Consider the following 14,724-nt stretch of genomic DNA (forward strand, 5'->3'; position numbering starts at 1 on the left):
CTTGGAGGATACAATTGGATGTTTGGGGTTGGTAAGATTTTAAAATGTTTTTATATACATATATATAAGACTACTGTATTATGCTTGCCAAGACTGTTTTCAGATTTTGATCTGAAATGCTGTTAAAACAGTAGTTGTTTATTATTTTAATGCATTTTAAAATGCAACTAATTCCTGTGATGGCAAAGCTGATTTCCACTAGTATATCTCTCATGAGCCTTCAGAAATCATTCTAATATTCTGATTTGTTATTATCTAATCTTTAAACAGAGCAATTTATTCAAGCACAAACAGTTGTCAAGATGAGATTGGGGAATAAAACACTTTCTAAACATTGTCTAATCTTGCCTCTACAGGCTTGGGTTCTGTCTGCATGATTCAGACTAATTGAGGACTGAGATAAAAAGGTATTATGTAAAGTCAAAGATGCTGAGCTAGTGGGATCACTGATTCTTTAATTGATTGGTTCATGTTGCTGAACTGGTTTTGTGTAATAATTTGATTGTATAATACCTGTCAGTTGCCATTACAGTGATTGCAAATTAACTGCTCGTCATCCTACTCCTGTCTGATTATTCTGATTGGGATTTTAGTGTGAAGGGTTTTACAGTGAATCCCCATGGTGAAATGTCTCTTCCCATTTCCTCTGAGGATTGTACAGCAAGAGCTCCGATGCTAAACTGAAAGAATAGTAGCAGGATGGATATGAAAGCAGAAATGCATGAACGCAACAGGCAAAAACGGCATCTTTTCTCTGTGGCTGAAGGAGGCAGAGAGGGAGGAAAGATGAAGGGTGTTTGGGGAGGGGCTTCATTTAGCCTTTTATTTATGAAGAACTGGTCATTGGTATCTTCAGTTACAGATAGTAACTTTCTATCTGTCTTTGACTTTGCTTGTTGAAGTTCTTTACCATCACGACACTCTACAAAGATTATACTTTAATAATCAAGCTGCAAAGGTGAGTATCTTTTAAATCTTGGAGGTGTTTTTTTTTTTTTTTTTTTTTTTTTTTTACTGTTTGAATTGTGCTTCTAACAGTGCAAAAACAGACTGACATAAAATAAATTTATATTTAATCGGTGTGATCACTGTTTTTGAGTTACTTAAAAAAAAAAAAAAAAAAAAAAAAAAAATATATATATATATATATATATATATATATATATTATTTTTTTTTTTTACTACTGAATGAATGTCTTGACTGAAAGCTGAATAAAGTGTTGATTGCTTTTGAGGGTTTTTAATTGTAGAAAAAAAAAAAAAACGAATATGATTAAAGTGTCCACCATTATGTATAACGAAAATGAAATAATTTCCATCAGGCAATAATAAAATGCATTAAGATAGGTTGTGTCCTTTTGCGATCGAGTCCAGCTGTTGTGTGTCTCCACAGCTGTGCACAGAATTCAAACAGAGTGCTGTACCCCCTGTGGTCCATTGCCTGCTATGAGGCTAATGCAGGGTGAAGGAATGGACTTAAAAGAGTTCATGCTGGTTCACAGAGTTTTCAAAGTCCATCAGTAGAATAACTTCAGCTTAATACAAGACCTTATTACAACACTGAAAAAATCTGATTTGCAAAACAGATGGTTTCAACCATATCCTAACTGATTTATCAATTCAAAGTTCAAAAGAACAACACTTGATTGAAATATACAGTTTTTGTAACATTATGAAAGTCTGTCACTGCCATTTCTTAAAAAAAAAATCTTACTGATCCCAAACTTCAGCAAATGTCATCAAATCACTTGATATCACTTTATATCAATTATTTAATATTGATGTTCTATTGTCTGTGACATCCGAGGTGACAATGAAGTTTGAGAGCATTCTGGAAGAGACGGGTGGGTTTGGGCGATACCAGATTGCACTGGTCTTGCTGATGTTTATACCTCGCATCACAATCCCGTGTCACTTCCTGCTGAACAACTTTATAGCCGCCATCCCATCTCACCATTGTAACATCAGCTTTCTGGGCTCTGAGGGAATCTTTGAGAATCTGACTCAGGAGGAGAGACTGACTGTCAGTATTCCAGTGCAGGATGATGGGACTCCTGCTTCCTGTCACATGTTCTCTTATCCTCAATTCCACCTGCTGTCAAACTCTTCCAGCCCCTCAGAGGTTGCTGTAGTCGCGTGCCAGAATGGATGGGAGTATGACAACAGCATGTTCATTAGCACTCTCGCCACACAGGTAAAGTCCAGTGATATGTGACAGTGTTATCCTGCAGGTCCCTCTCAGCTCTCTCACCACTCACACTTTTTCCTGTTTCTCTCTCTTTATTTTCTATCAGTTTGATTTAGTTTGTGAGAAGAGGGGACTTGCCAAAGCATCAGCAACCATATTTTTTGTTGGTGTCATGGCTGGAACTGTGTTCTTTGGAGTGCTCTGTGACAAGTAAAACACTAATAACCTCCATTTAAAAACCTTTAGGCTCTTAAGACTGAAGCTCTCATTTGGGTAGTATCCTAAGGTACAAAACTTAAAAAGATTTAATATTTGTACCTTATTTACCCCAAAATACTATATATTTGTGTCTTAAAGATACATATGTTCTTTAAATGTAAAGTACATATTAGTACCTAAAGTATACATACTGAGTGTATTACAGAGAGATACATAATCTTACATGAATGCAGTATTGATGTTCTGTATGCTGTTTGTTCATCTGTGTGTTGTTGTTCAGGTATGGTCGTAGAAGTATGCTGCTGGTGTCTTATGTGTCAGCTATAGTGTTCAGTGTTGTTAGTGCTTTCTCCAGCAACTACATCATGTTTGCTGCCTTCCGCTTCCTGACCGGATTCGCACTGACGGGAATCACCAACATATCAGTTGTTCTCAGTAAGTCTTTTCTGAAGCCTTTATCCTTTATACTAGTCTCAGAAACCTTGAGTCATTTGTCCAGGCTCGAAAATTTGGGGTCCAAATTGAAAAGAATTCACTCTTACAAGGCCAATAACAGTCAGTTATGGTCATTCGACTGCACCGACGATATCAGATGAGAACAAAGCCTAGAACTGAACTGAGCTGAATAATGACACTATTGTCTTGTGTAGAGCTGCTTATAGCTGAATTGGGTTCAAAATAGATGAATTCTGCATAGTTATTGAACTGAATTGAATCAACACTGAACACTGTGTCAGTAATGACACTGTTTTCTTTTTAGAGCTTGTATTTTAATTATTTTCAGATTTGATTCTGTTACTTTCCTCTGTTACTGTGAGGCTGCTTTGAAACCATCTGTATTGAATAAAGCACTTCATGAAAAAGGGAAAAGTTGAATGACAAAGTTGCAGTTTTCTGAAAGTTAAATATTAAGACTAAAAATTTTGTTTTATTAAATTATCTTACCCTTTACTCTTCTGGAAAACGGAAACCATGTAGAATGCAATGGATGTTTGTAGATATTTAAAATCTTTTGTACATGTTTTGTGTAACATGTTTGTAATTTTTTCTGATTAAATGTGATCTGTTCTGCAGGTATTGAGTGGGTGGACACTAAACACCGTACATTTATCGGTGTGTTCGGCAGTATTTCCTGGAGCTTAGGCAACATGCTGCTGGCCGGTTTTGCCTATCTCGTCACTGATTGGAGGATGCTGATAATCTCTGTCACTTCTCCTCTTCTTGTTGCAACAGGCATTTGGTGGTAATTATTATTATACACAATAATTGTTTTTATTTGAAAGGTGTTTGTTTATGAGAGTCCTGATTCTTCATCACAGTCAGGGCCTGTTTGTAAGGTCATGTCATGTTTTTTCTCAGTTGTAAATATATATATATATTTGTTCCTCTCACAGCCAATTGGTAAATTCCACAATAATAAAGCTCATGTGTACAACTAGCTTCATCCATGAGCTCCTGCAAATGTCCTTTGTCCTAAATGACATTAAACAGCCTTTGTACCTTCCGTCATCACATTATATCATATATAGGCTATTTCTGTTCATCCACAAGAGCTTTCTCTCTTTTTTTAAATATATTTTGCATTGAATGTTTTGTTGTTTACACTTTACTATTAATATACTATTCCATTGCCATTTATTCATGTAATTTACACCATTCTCTTTCGCTTCCTTTGCTTTGCCTCAAATCAATGTTTGTAATAAAAAAAACCTTACTCTATTGTGAAGAATTGTATTTTTCTTAATACTTTCATAGGTGGATCCCTGAATCAGCGCGGTGGCTAATAGCAAATGGAAAGACAGAAACAGCGTACAAGTATCTGCAAAAATGTGCTACTTTTAACAAAAGACGAGACTTTACATCTAGAGTTAAACCAGAGGTAAACAGGGTCTCATTTGCCATCTTTTAAATATTTGCAAAGAACTCAAATTCAGCAAGGGTTTAAAACACCTTTCTTTCTGTTTCCATCAAAGGCTTTGTCCACTGTAATGACTGCGGAACACCAGGGTCACAGTTACACTTACATGGACCTGTTCAAAACCCCACAGCTGAGGAGACTCTCAATTTTCACCGGCATAGTCTGGTAGGTTTTTGCGTGTGTACTAATTTAAGTATTTTATATTCAAAGAAAGCGCCTCTGAATATGTGGAAGCGAAGAAGATACTTTCACTTCTCCTATTTGTAGGTATGGAGTTGCTTCCACATACTACGGCATCAGCTTAAACATCACCAGTTTTGGGCTTGACCTTTACCTGACACACTTCATTTATGCAGCCATAGAAGTGCCAGCAAAAATCCTCATCTACTTTAGTCTCAATAAGGTTGGCCGTAGAGTCAGTCAGACTGGGACACTGGTGCTCACAGGATTCTGCATACTCATTAACATCATCACACCTACAGGTTTGTAGATCAAATGTGTTATTTCAATTTCCAACAAAGCAGCCCTTTAGTTTCAAGTGCACTTTAAATCAAGCAAAAAACAGATTCACCATAATGATTCTGACAGGGTGAAGGCCAGCAGGAAAAATAATGCTAAAAGCCTATTATAAAATGCAAATTACCATATAATTTGCATAAGTAGGATAGAAAAATGGTTATGTGAATCAGCTTTTCAAAGGGGTGAGAAAGCACTTTCCATATTTTTTTTTTTGAAGCCATACAGCCAATCAAATTCTATTCATTTTGATGCAAATCACAGAAACAAGACAAATCAATAGATGCCAACATGGAATGGTCCATCTCTGAAAACCAATAACAAAATGTTGTTGGACCTATGCAATTCAAGCTAATATTAATACAGTATTTCTGTGTTTATGTGTCTATGGGTTTAGAATTCTGGACGTTTCGCACTGTGATTGCAGTGTTGGGTAAAGGACTTTCAGAGGCTTCGTTTACAACTGTGATCTTATACACCACTGAGCTCTACCCAACAGTCATGAGGTTAGTGTCTGCCAGGTTCCTTTTCAGTTAAGCTAACTCAGTTCCTAAAATGCTTCTGTACTCTCTCCTCCACATCTATAGGCAGAATGGAGTTGGCTACGCCAGTTTTATGGCTCGTTTGGGAGCATCCATTTCTCCTCTTATCATGCTCTTAGAAGACATGTGGAAGCTCCTCCCAGAGGTCATTTTCTGCACGGTGGCCATCTTTTCTGGTCTCATCGCTTGGCTTCTCCCTGAAACCAACAACACAAGATTGCCAGAAACCATAGAAGACATTGAAGAAATTAGGTACAAGAAAAAAACACAAAGAAATACAAGAAGAGATCTTGAATTATTGTTTTCTTTTTGGAAACATCAGTTGTCAATCCTGACATAAAAACTTTGTTGTTATTATGTTTGTCAGTTTTTCTTTTACTCGTTTAAAACAATTCACAATAATTTGCTTTATTATTTATCTTTCACAGAAAGAAACCTATCAGCTTCACAACAGAGAATCAGAGTAACATCCCTTTAAAGTTGCCCATCTGTGCAGACACAACGCAGTGATATGTAAATCAGTTCACAAGGACAAAAAGACATCCTGCCATAGTGACAAGTTTAATAAGCTGTACTCAACATCAGATCCTGCCTTAAGTATATAATTAATAAAACTCTTGAAGTCTTGAAGTCATGAAGTCTCGGCATGCTGTTTTTCTTGCTTTCTTAGAATTCACAAAATCAAGATTCAGTCTTTTTGCTTATGCATTAACTTTAGATACATGTGACGAGTGGGGCGGGGCCGAGGGACGTGGGAACGAGCGAGGCTGGTGGAGGGATTGGAGATGAGCGACACCTGCTCGACCCACCGGTCTCGAGTCCCACAGCCCTAGCCCCACTCCACTCGTCACAATACTTATTTAATTAATCCCTTTAGTTAATTTCTGTCTATAAGAATTTGTTCCTGCACACAGCACCATGGACAGCAGCAGCATTAGTATCTGGGCTCTGTTTGACAGCACCCTGGACAGCTCCACATTACCTGAGTCTGACCTCTGTTAATGAGCTTTGGAAGGCTTCTCCCATGATTGACAACTTCCACCAAAAACCAACATATCACACATATTCTCTTCAAATTATTTTATTGGCAACAGATATATGTTTATAAAATGAGCAACTCAGACTTAACTATTGAATTATATGAGTAATATCATAAGTTATTATAAAGACAAACCACAGCTCATATCCAATCATAGACATAAGTGGAAAATATTTGTTTTATTCTAACTTGACACATCTCATTAAGAATAACGTTTTGTAAATAGTTTATCTTATTATCTACACCTTATACCAAATGCTACTGCAGTAAATATCGAATTATATAGAAAATGCCTGATTGTAAGCAAATAGACTATTTGTGTTTAATGAGTGAGCTGACCAAAGATGCATTCCGGTGTACTTGCAGTGAGAGAAAGATAGGAAAGTGTTTCACTCCTATAGCCTTTTTTTATTTTATTTTATTTTATTTATTTATGTATTCATTCATACATTTATTTATTTATTTATTTATTTGCTGGACTTGGACATAATTGATGCAAGTTTTTGTTGCTGCATGTTCAGTCCTTCTAATAATGGCACCATGTTACAGAAACCCTAGATGGCAGTAGAAGTGACAGTTTTTGGAGAAGAAGTAGTTATTCTTTAGATGTGGCTGATGTTTGCAGTTCTCTCAAGGAGATCAATTTTTGATTTAACTGATCCTACATCATTAAAATAATGCTTTTTATTCAGCAAGTTCTGTATGCATTAAAGACTTCTACTTGTCATAAAATAAATACTGTTTTTTTGAAATTTCCGTTTTTTTTCTGGAAATATATTTGTCATGGATTCTGTTTATTCCAGGTATGGTAGGAAATTAATTAATATAGTAATCCTTTATTATGTTTGTTATAATGAGGTTCTTCACTGTAATGGGCCTTACGGGCATCAGCATGATCTCCATTGTACCGTGCAAGTGCTTTCTAACATGTCTGTGGGTGACCATTTAATATAATTAATATGCTTCAATGTAGTATTTAGTAGACAGATTTTACGGACACAGCTCAACACTTGTTTAGTACCAGATGAAGCACAATTTTTAAATGAACTAAATGAATGATTGAATGACTCACTCACTCACTCACTCATAAAGTCAGTTTACTATCACAAAGATTTGTGAGAAAAGCCACTTAAGAATCCATGCCACTAATGCACTGACTGACCTTCTGCTTTAAATAATAGAACTTATTATTAATCATCTGCATAGAATGGGCTGATATAGCACACAGGATGTTTGCTGGTGTTATAATCAGCACTATGATATTGCCTGGCATTGCTTATGTCGTCAATGACTGGAGACCTCTGGTCATCACTGTAACAGCTCATCTCATACTGGCAGTGATCACATGGAGGTCAGTTGTTTCTATGATTGACTCAGATGTCCAGTTTTCCCAAATCATCTACATTCCTGTCTTCTAGATGTATCCCAGAGTCAGCACGATGGCTCATGGCCAATGGACGATTGGAAGAGACCCATTTTTACCTGAGCAAATGTGACTCAGCCAGTAACAGACAACACAACCTCAGATATATCAATCCAGAGGCAACATATGAATATGCGATATTGAGGAAGCGATGACATTTTCTGCATTTTTCCTAAACTTTTGAGGACATGACCTTTCAGACCCATGCCAATGTTATAATTGCTGAGGACAGAGGTGACAAGAAGTACTCATATCTGGATCTTGTGAGGTCTTCTAAGATGTGGAAACTGGCTATGCTTACTGGAAGCACCTGGTGGGAATTTTTTTGTCTTTAGTCAGAGCTATGTGGTTTACTAAGATATCAAAGTTTGTATATTAATTGTTTTCACAGATTCAGAGTGGGAATAACTTACTATGGCATCAGTTTGAACATCAGTGGTTTTGTTCTGAACTTCTACCTGACCCAGTTTACTTATGGTGCCATAGAACTGCCATCAAAACTGGTGGCCTATTTGTGTCTGGATAAACTGGGCCGCAGGTACAGCCAGGTGAGCATGCTGATTACAACAGGGGTCTGCATTGGCATCACCGTCCTCATTCCCAGTGGTAAAAGACAGAGAACAATCATTTATTTTGATGCCACAATCATGTGATTGACACTCAAGTTGCTTTTAAACTGTGAAGGTTTTTTTTTTTTTTCAGTTCATTCCGTTACAGAACAACTATTTATTATGATGTTGTCATCATGAGTTTGGCATTCATTGAAAGTCTGTGTGAATGTTTTGTATTAAAGTCAATCATTTATTGTGACATCACAATCATCTGCCTGGCTTTTCAGTCCAATTAAATAAAAGAACAATAATCACATAGAATGTCACTGTTGTGAATGACTAAATGCAATTATGTAGAACTTTTCAATTGTGATGTCACAGTCGTGTTCAGCATGCCAGTCATTCTAAAATGTTAACTTAAAAAAGCTTTCTGCTGATAAAATCACGTTTCATCCTATCCCAGTTAAATATGGAAATCCAACTACAAGTGGGCCATTTATGGGATGATTTCACTTATATAAAAACAAATATATTAATAATATATAAATACTGTATAATGAATTATATAAAATTCTTTATCGTTGATCACTAGTTCATTTTCACACAATGTAGAACAAAATCAAAACATTGCTTTCTTATTGTAATATTTTCTTATTTCTTGTCCTTACAAGGTTTAACAAGAAGTCAGGGTTTTGCAAGTTATTATGGCCCCTGCTTCACTGTCTGGTGTAATAAAATAAAATAAAATAAAATAAAATAATTCCAGTGGACCTAGAGTTATAAGTCACATTTAAGTCAGTCATGTATGGCTCGGGAGACGTCTCTGGTCCTGTCTTTAGATTTCTGTCTAGAGTTTTCCCGTACAGTCATTTCTGTGCTGGGTAAAGGATTCTCAGAGGCCTCTTTCACGTGTATTTTCCTCTATACCACTGAGCTCTACCCAACTGCTTTCAGTTGTTTATCATTTGCAAATCTACTTGTGTTTGTACATAAAATGGAAAAATATATATATATTAATTCCTGTTATGGAAAAGCTGAATTTTGACTAGCCATTACTCCAGGCTTTAGTGTGACATGATCCTTTAGAAATCATTCTAATGATTATGATTTGGTGCCAAAGAAACATAGAAACCTATATTTTTATTATAAGGATTTGAATCATTCTGCTGCTTTATATTTTTGTTGGAAGAACAGCATTTATTTAAAACAGAAATCTTTTGTAACATTATAAATGGCTTTAAAACACACTTTCTGCAATCAAATATGAATTTCTTTCATTCTTTAATTTCTTTCTGTTAAACCAAATGTCACAGTTAAGAAAAAAAAACATGTTATATTCATGCTACAGGTAAATAGACTGTGGCTGTCCTGAGGGCAAAGTTATGATAATCTCAGAATGACAAAGCAAGAATAAACATTTATTGTAAAATCACCACAATGTAAAGTTTCAACCAAAGGGTTTAATTTTTACAAATGTTCCACAAAGCTTTAGACATTCCCTCTGTTAACCATTTCCCTCATTTAGAGTGTTATGACATGAGGTATGAACAAAAGAGCCAGGTGAGACAGATCCTCAACCAGGTTGAACACAACAGAGCGCAGGGATGAAGTTCGAAGATCTTCTTTCAGAAATTAATGGATTCGGAAGGTTCCAGAAGATGGTCCTGTGCATCAATTTCTTTGGACGATTTAGTCTTGCGTGTCACTTCCTTTTAGGCAACTTTATTGCTGTTATCCCTTCTCATCATTGCAGCATCAGCTCTCTGGATGCTGACGAGATCTTTGAGAATCTGACTCAGGAGGAGAGACTGACTGTCAGTATTCCAGTGCAGGATGATGGGACTCCTGCTTCCTGTCACATGTTCTCTTATCCTCAGTTCCACCTGCTGTCAAACTCTTCCAGCCCCTCAGAGGTTGCTGTAGTCCAGTGCCAGAATGGATGGGAGTATGACAACAGCATGTTCATCAGCACGCTCGCCACACAGGTGAGAATACTCCTGCTTTTTTATATATTACTGATGATACACTTTCTACTTTTCTCAAGTTGTGACCTCTATCTTTTTTGTGTGTCTTTCAGTGGGATTTAGTGTGTGACAAAAGAGCATTGAGCAGATTAACAACCACCATCTTCTTCATTGGGGTCATGTTTGGAGCAGCTGCTTTTGGGAGCTTGAGTGCAATGTTGGTGCAGCTAAATTGGTTTAATGAGGTTTTTGAGGTTTACATAAATCAAAAAAACTATCTATTTAATTAAATCTCAGCTGCATGGAGATTTGTCCAAATAATCTAATCTAATCAAAAAAAAAAAAAAAAAAAAAAAAAAAAGTGTTTGCACTTGATTGTTTTTAAGTGCCTGTTTCTGCTCAGGTTTGGGCGTAAGCCAATGCTGCTGGTGTCACATATGTTAGGAATGGGATTTGGATTGTGTAGTACTTTTTCCTCCTCCTTCATCATGTTTGCGGTGCTGAGATTCTTCACTGGATTCACCATTACTGGCAGTGTCATCATCTCCACTATACTCAGTGAGAATCCCTCGATTATTAAATTGCTTGGTGTGGATAATTATTGTGGCTTTAAAAAAGCACATAATAAGGTTTCTAAAATGAACATCACTCTATCACTGTTACTGTCAAAGTGATGAGTGTGTGTGCATACGTTCATTTGTTGATTTGTTCTTCATCAGATGTGGAGTGGGTGAGCATTGAGCACAGAAAGCTGGTCGGGGTGATTGACAGCCTCGCTTGGACATTTGCCTTCATGAGCTTTCCAATGATTGCATACTTCATTCGAGACTGGAAATGGCTGACTATTGCCATCTCATTGCCCACCATTATTTCCATAATCACTTGGTGGTGAGTATAAATAAACCAAACCTAAATAGAGGTCACAAAAAACATCTGAAAATCATTTGGTTCTGTAATGTGCCTTTTTCAAAAGGTAGATTGCTGCACGTTCTCAAAATAAAATAATATGAATTTCATAAATATGAATTTTGATGTTGTTATAGGTGGATTCCAGAGTCAGCACGGTGGCTGATAGCTAACGGGAGGGTGGATAAAGCTTATTATTATCTTCGTAAATGTGCTGTCATGAACCAGAAACAGGAAGTTATTGTCAGCATAAAACCTGAGGTGAGAACATCTCACTGAATTACCAGAAGGAAATCTAAAATGGCAGTGAAGAAATATATTGTAATTTAAAATACCAGAAATATATTTTTTATTAACAATGGCACAACATTTCTCCCTGTTGATGGTGATTGATGTGAAACAGATTATTGAAAAAGAGAAAAATATAGTTTGGTTCTGTCTCAGAAATAAAGGTACAACAGCTGTCACTGGGGCGGTACCTTTTCAAAATATAATCAAAGTATTTTTTTCCCCATGCTTTTATTTTAGCATAGTTTTCCTGACATATTTAAAAGTATTTGTTTTTCTCTTTGTTTTTCTATAGGATTTGGCTAAAATCATAGTTACCGACAGAGGAAACAGGAAGTATTCATACCTGGATCTGGTTAGGACTCCTAAGATGAGGAGACTGGCTTTACTTACAGGAATCACGTGGTTTGTATTAATCACAAACACACACAACAGTTCCATCAGTAAAAGGATGTTTAGATAAAACTCATTTTTTTTTTTATTTCTGCTGGACTTTTCACTGCCAGGTTTGCTGTTGCCACTGTTGCCTATGGAATTAGTTTCAACATTTCAAGCTTTGGACTAAATATGTATCTCACTCAGTTTGTTTATGGAGCCATTGAAATTCCCGCTAAACTGAGCATCTATTATCTGCTGGATAAGTTTGGACGACGCATAACTCAGGCTGGATCACTGCTGTTTGCTGGAATCAGCCTGATGATTAACATATTCATACCCAAAGGTGAGAACCGTTACTTACTGACCCTTTAACATGAAGTTTACAGTTTCCCCATTGACAGTTCGTCCTATGCAACATTTTCTTTCTCTTGCCATTCAGATAAGTCAGTGGTTCGTACAGTGATTGCTGTGCTGGGAAAAGGCTGCTCAGCCACTTCTTTTGGCACAGTTATTTTATACAGCTCTGAGCTTTACCCCACTGTTGTCAGGTATGAAAACTAGTTTCATTCAAAATTATACTCTAGTAAAAATTAGATCTAGTGCCCAAAGATACACTACAATTGAATTTTTGACAAATTGTTTGGGGCTAGTCAGATTTTTGAATCCATTTATATTGTGAAATATTATTATATTATTCATATTACTTAACCTTTTTAATATAATAAAACATGATTTATTCTTGTGTTGGCGAATCAGAATTTTTAGCAACCATTACTCCAGACTTCAATGTCATATGATCATTCTAATCTTGATTTGTTGCTTAAGAAACATTTTATCATCAATGTTGAAAACAGTAGTGCTGCTTAATTATTTTTGTTGAAACTGTCATACATGGATTAGCATTCTTTGATGGATTAAAAGTTCAAAAGAAAAAACATAAATCTAATGTAACTATTGTGTCTGTTCAAACAGAAATCTGTTGTAACATTATAGTTGTCTTTACTGTCATTTTTATCAATGTATTGACTTGTTGTTGAATCAAACAGAAGAAATTTTCCCCATATATATATATATATATAATTTTTTTTGAAGTTGAATTTAACATATACTTATAAATTCAAAATCTAGGCAAAATGGGATGGGGTATACCTCCTTTGTGGCACGTCTTGGTGTGTCTGTGGCTCCTCTGATCCTGCAGTCGGATGATGTTTGGAGCTATTTCTCTCAAGTCATCTTGTCTTCTCTTGGCCTCTCTGCTGCTTTTGTGGCTTATCTATTACCCGAGACACGAGGAAGGTGTCTGCCGGAGACTATAGAGGACATCGAGGGAATCAGGTATGGTTATGTGGAAAAATAATCTAGTCTGGGAAACTGAACCCTTAAGCATAATCATTTGCAGTTAGAAGAATGTTCATTTTGTTGTTTTAAATTACAGGAAGGACACTGATGACTCGCCACTACAAGATAAAAAAAATGATGTAAAAGAGGGCAGTAGGTTGAAATGGAAAGACAGTTTAATTGTGCAGAATACATAACTAAATGTAGTACTGTTGAACTGTTCTTTTGTTTTTGTATCTATAACCCTATTTTTGTGTCATCCTTTAATTAAAACATTGAAAGAGAAATTTGAAGGGAGATGTAGCATGTTTTTCTCATTGCAATGTTTTTGTCAGACTTGTGTGACTCACTAATCCACATTTAAGGAATACTATAGGAGGAACAGCTCACAGGCCTTTCTATTTTTAAAGGGCAAGAAATAATATGTGACTGGAAACAGTGTTGGGGAAAGTTATACTCAAAAAAGTAATGCATTACAATATTGTGTTACTCCATAAAAAGTAACTACACAGTGGGCAATTGAAGTTGAAAAGACTACTCAAAATTAACATAAAAAAACAGGTCAAATATGTAAATAAAACTGACATCAATATCTTGACATGACTTTGATTTGATGTAAATCAAACGTCAAACATATTACGTAAACATTAAACCAATGTTAAACTACTACATAAACATTAAACCCATTTCAGTGTGGGAATAACTTCCTGTTTTCACCAAATTACCACTTGAAGAAATTACCGTCCAAATTTTATTGGTTACAGCATCAAGTCTTGACCGATATTTAACATCATATTGATATCAAGGTCCCTGCTGGGTAAATACATTGCTTAGTTAATTTTTATGGAAAGTAATTTACTAGTTACTTGAAAAAAGTAATCCGATAATAACTCGCATTACTTGTAATGTGTTAAAACACTGCCTTGAAATGTAAAAAAACTAAACAAGGCCAGGTTTGACACTGGTTTACTAACATTATATGTACAGTTTAATCAAGGTGCTTTGTCTGGGAAGAAAATATGTAATGAAACTTGAAACCCGAGTTTACTGTTCATTAATCAGTAATGTGGAATCTTGCCCTAGTGCTTCTCTAAAAGTGTTTATAAAATGCAGAATCTAAGTTTTTATGTCTGTATTTTTGGGTAACATTAAAAGTAAAATCATTCTGTGTGAAATAGAGAGGGGTAACAGATTTAAGTAACCTTTAATACTGTCATGTTGGATAAGGTGACCCTACTGTTATGTCTTATTCTGTTCACATCAGAGCAAAATTCTTTCTGGGATACAAAATAAAGGTTATTAAACTGCACCAGAGTGAATTTAAGTAACATTAAAATCATTCTGTGTCATATAGAGCACAGATTTCAGTAACCTGTAATGCTGTCTTGTCAGGTTTGGTGTCCCTGCAGTGTATGTTGCTGTTCACATCAGACCAAAATACTGTAGGTGTTTAG

General features: G+C 35.9%; 2 protein-coding genes across 4 annotated transcripts; both read left to right on the plus strand.

Annotated features, from left to right (window-relative positions):
* The first annotated feature begins 864 nt into the window (after window positions 1-864).
* LOC127976511 (solute carrier family 22 member 7-like) lies at window positions 865-6,017 on the plus strand. Of its 2 annotated transcripts, none has more exons than XM_052580967.1 (11): window positions 865-958; window positions 1,938-2,194; window positions 2,295-2,398; window positions 2,688-2,842; window positions 3,482-3,650; window positions 4,163-4,286; window positions 4,381-4,490; window positions 4,593-4,807; window positions 5,239-5,347; window positions 5,429-5,635; window positions 5,812-6,017. In XM_052580967.1, the coding sequence occupies exons 2-11, from the start codon at window positions 2,069-2,071 to the stop codon at window positions 5,891-5,893; spliced, it is 1,401 nt and encodes a 466-aa protein (XP_052436927.1). In that variant the 5' UTR covers window positions 865-958; window positions 1,938-2,068; the 3' UTR covers window positions 5,894-6,017. The 2 variants fall into 2 exon arrangements, with proteins under 2 accessions (XP_052436927.1, XP_052436926.1); XM_052580966.1 differs by having other exon boundaries at window positions 884-958; window positions 1,808-2,194.
* Window positions 6,018-9,816: 3,799 nt separating this feature from the next.
* On the plus strand, window positions 9,817-14,563 carry slc22a7b.2 (solute carrier family 22 member 7b, tandem duplicate 2). 2 transcript variants are annotated; one of them, XM_052580141.1, is made up of 11 exons: window positions 9,817-10,057; window positions 10,150-10,381; window positions 10,474-10,577; window positions 10,764-10,918; window positions 11,080-11,248; window positions 11,404-11,527; window positions 11,850-11,959; window positions 12,061-12,275; window positions 12,372-12,480; window positions 13,061-13,267; window positions 13,368-14,563. In XM_052580141.1, exons 1-11 carry the CDS (start codon window positions 10,032-10,034, stop codon window positions 13,465-13,467), a joined length of 1,551 nt encoding a protein of 516 aa, XP_052436101.1. In that variant the 5' UTR covers window positions 9,817-10,031; the 3' UTR covers window positions 13,468-14,563. The 2 variants fall into 2 exon arrangements, with proteins under 2 accessions (XP_052436101.1, XP_052436100.1); XM_052580140.1 differs by having other exon boundaries at window positions 9,818-10,381; window positions 13,368-14,562.
* Window positions 14,564-14,724: the final 161 nt, after the last annotated feature.

Source organism: Carassius gibelio, chromosome B17 (assembly GCF_023724105.1).
Source record: "Carassius gibelio isolate Cgi1373 ecotype wild population from Czech Republic chromosome B17, carGib1.2-hapl.c, whole genome shotgun sequence".
Classification (NCBI taxonomy): domain Eukaryota; kingdom Metazoa; phylum Chordata; class Actinopteri; order Cypriniformes; family Cyprinidae; genus Carassius; species Carassius gibelio.